General features: G+C 39.0%; 1 protein-coding gene across 2 annotated transcripts in view; it reads right to left on the bottom strand.

Annotated features, from left to right (window-relative positions):
- Nucleotides 1–2,218, bottom strand: part of zmat4a (zinc finger, matrin-type 4a) — a 157,037-nt gene that overhangs the window by 97,542 nt on the left and 57,277 nt on the right. The window contains exon 3 of one of the 2 annotated variants that reach the window (XM_005748241.2): nucleotides 1,664–1,753. The exons of the other annotated variant lie outside the window; for it this stretch is intronic. Within the exon in view, the coding sequence (XP_005748298.1) occupies nucleotides 1,664–1,753 (90 nt within the window). The remainder of the gene's footprint in view (nucleotides 1–1,663; nucleotides 1,754–2,218) is intronic. 2 annotated transcript variants of the gene reach the window in all.

Here is a 2,218-nt window from a genome sequence, read left to right as displayed (position 1 = left end):
TGCTTGTCAGAGTGTACAATGTTCTTATCACATCATCACATAAAAATCACATAAAAAGTTATACTGTGATGGAAGGGAGGGGGGGGAGAAAACTACACTAAAGGTATAAGAGGTAATGGTGTCTGCAAGTACGGAAAGGAAAGGAAACAGGAAAGAGAAGAAAATCTATTATAAACAAAACTCTGAATATAGTGACATTTGTTGGAGGGAAAGAAGGAACAAATGATAAAGCAAAAGATCAAAGAGGAAAATACATATTAAACAAAGATAAATAAGAAACAAGAAACAGAGATAATGAGAAAAGAGAAAAGAGAAAGAGAGAGGGAAAATGAAAAGTGGACCAGAAAATGAAGCCCAAAACGAGTGCAGAGGAAATGAAGAGAGGAAAGAAAATGATCTGAGAATTAAATAAAAGAAAACAGATGACAGGAAAAGTAAAGGCAAAAAAAGAGGGGATTAAAAGTTTTGGGTAAAGAATGAAAAGAACAGAGGAGAAAAAAACTTATAAAGCAAGAAGAGAAAATATCTAATGTAAAAATAGCAACACAGGAAGGGAAAGAAAGAAGGTTAAAAAGGAAGCAAGGAAGGAGTATGAAATAAGAAATGCATCAAAACCAAAAACAGTAATAAGTAAGTGAGAAACACAAAGGAAAGAAATCAGTGGAAGAGAAACAAAAAAGTAGAAAAACATAGACTAGGACCAAAAAGGAGATAGGGTCAAGAAATTCAAGTATAAGAGGAATGAATAAAAAAAACATAGGAAAGTAAAATAAGAGAAAACAAAGGAAACAGGAAAGGAATGCTTGGAAGGTAGAGGAAAGGAACTTATCCAAAACTAGAGAACACAGAGAATGGAGGCGTGTGACATCTTCCCAACCCGTGTAGATGGATACAAGAGGAGAAAGAACAAGAGCAGCAGGATTAGATGACAAGCTGAGGCAGCAAGCGAATGCAATAGCATCCCTTGACATGTCCTTATCTGGTTCAGAAACCCAGATTTCTTTACTGATAGCTGGCAAACCCTCAGTAATCAAAGCACAGACCTCTCCCTGTCTCTTCATCAAAGTCTGTCCACTTCTACATTCAAGTCTTTCACCACCACACTCCAACTGTAAACTTGACTTGGATTGGAAATGCACCTTTCACCATGACGCTTACATCAAATATCAGCACCCACCATGAAATTTCCACACTGTGATGCTTATCTGTGTGCTGGCAGAGCTGCAAAGAGGATGTTAGAAGCGTGTTTTCACCCTTCCTCAGTGCAGAAAAAGAGGAACAAAAGTCACACATAATTGTGTCTGTCAGACACATCGCATGCTTCAAATTTACATGACAGTAATGGCTGTGAGGGCCGGACACCAAACAATGCGCCTTTGTGTTTGATGCAAGGTTGACGTCCTCTGGCATCGCCAGCAGTGCCATCACAATCGCATTGTTCATTGGTCTAAAGATGTGGCAACGCTGTTTATCAGTCACCTATTCTGAAGCACAAGGGGCCAGCGAGTCTCACGGCTGTTGTTGTGAAAAATCCATTAAAGGTTTCCATATGAGACCAGCAGGGGTGGACTGGGGCTGAGGTGTGTGTGTGTGTGTTTCTCGGTGATTACCAAGGCTGTGGGCAAACACACAGCAGGATGAAGAGAATTCACACAGGACTCACATTGTCTGATCTGAGCTTCTTGGCAGGGCAACCTCCATCCACAGGATGTAGCATGTAATACAGTCGCACTTTGTTGGCATGTTTCCGACTCTGCAAGAGAAAAAAGAGGAAATGACTCAAATCTAAAATGTAAATAGGCATATACATCAAATATATTCTTGTCAAATAAATACATGGATATAAATTCAACAGTAAACAACAAGACAAAATACATGTATTTGGTTGAGTTTAAAAACATCACCCAAATGTGTGGATCAGAATAAAAAGAAGGCTAAATCCCATTGTCCCAGGCTTTGTCCCAGACAGTCACACAGTGGTTGGAGACCATTACACGAACAAATTATTGCAATCTTTTGCAACAAACTTGTGATCTTGTTGTCTACAAAGACTTGCAATCAATTGCTGTCGTCAGGCCTCAATACATAGGTGTGTCAAGATCGCAATAAAATGAGAATACAATGGAGTCAACTTGCTATCAGCTTATCATTGAACAAATTGACAATTACATGCAATCTATGACAGCACAGCGATTAACTATGATAAATCCCTGAAAAT

The sequence above is a fragment of the Pundamilia nyererei genome, unplaced genomic scaffold (genome assembly GCF_000239375.1).
Source record: "Pundamilia nyererei isolate P.nyererei 1_Seehausen unplaced genomic scaffold, PunNye1.0 scaffold00217, whole genome shotgun sequence".
Lineage (NCBI taxonomy): Eukaryota > Metazoa > Chordata > Actinopteri > Cichliformes > Cichlidae > Pundamilia > Pundamilia nyererei.
The sequence above is the reverse complement of the archived record's forward strand: the minus strand, read 5'-3'. Positions and strand labels throughout refer to the sequence as shown.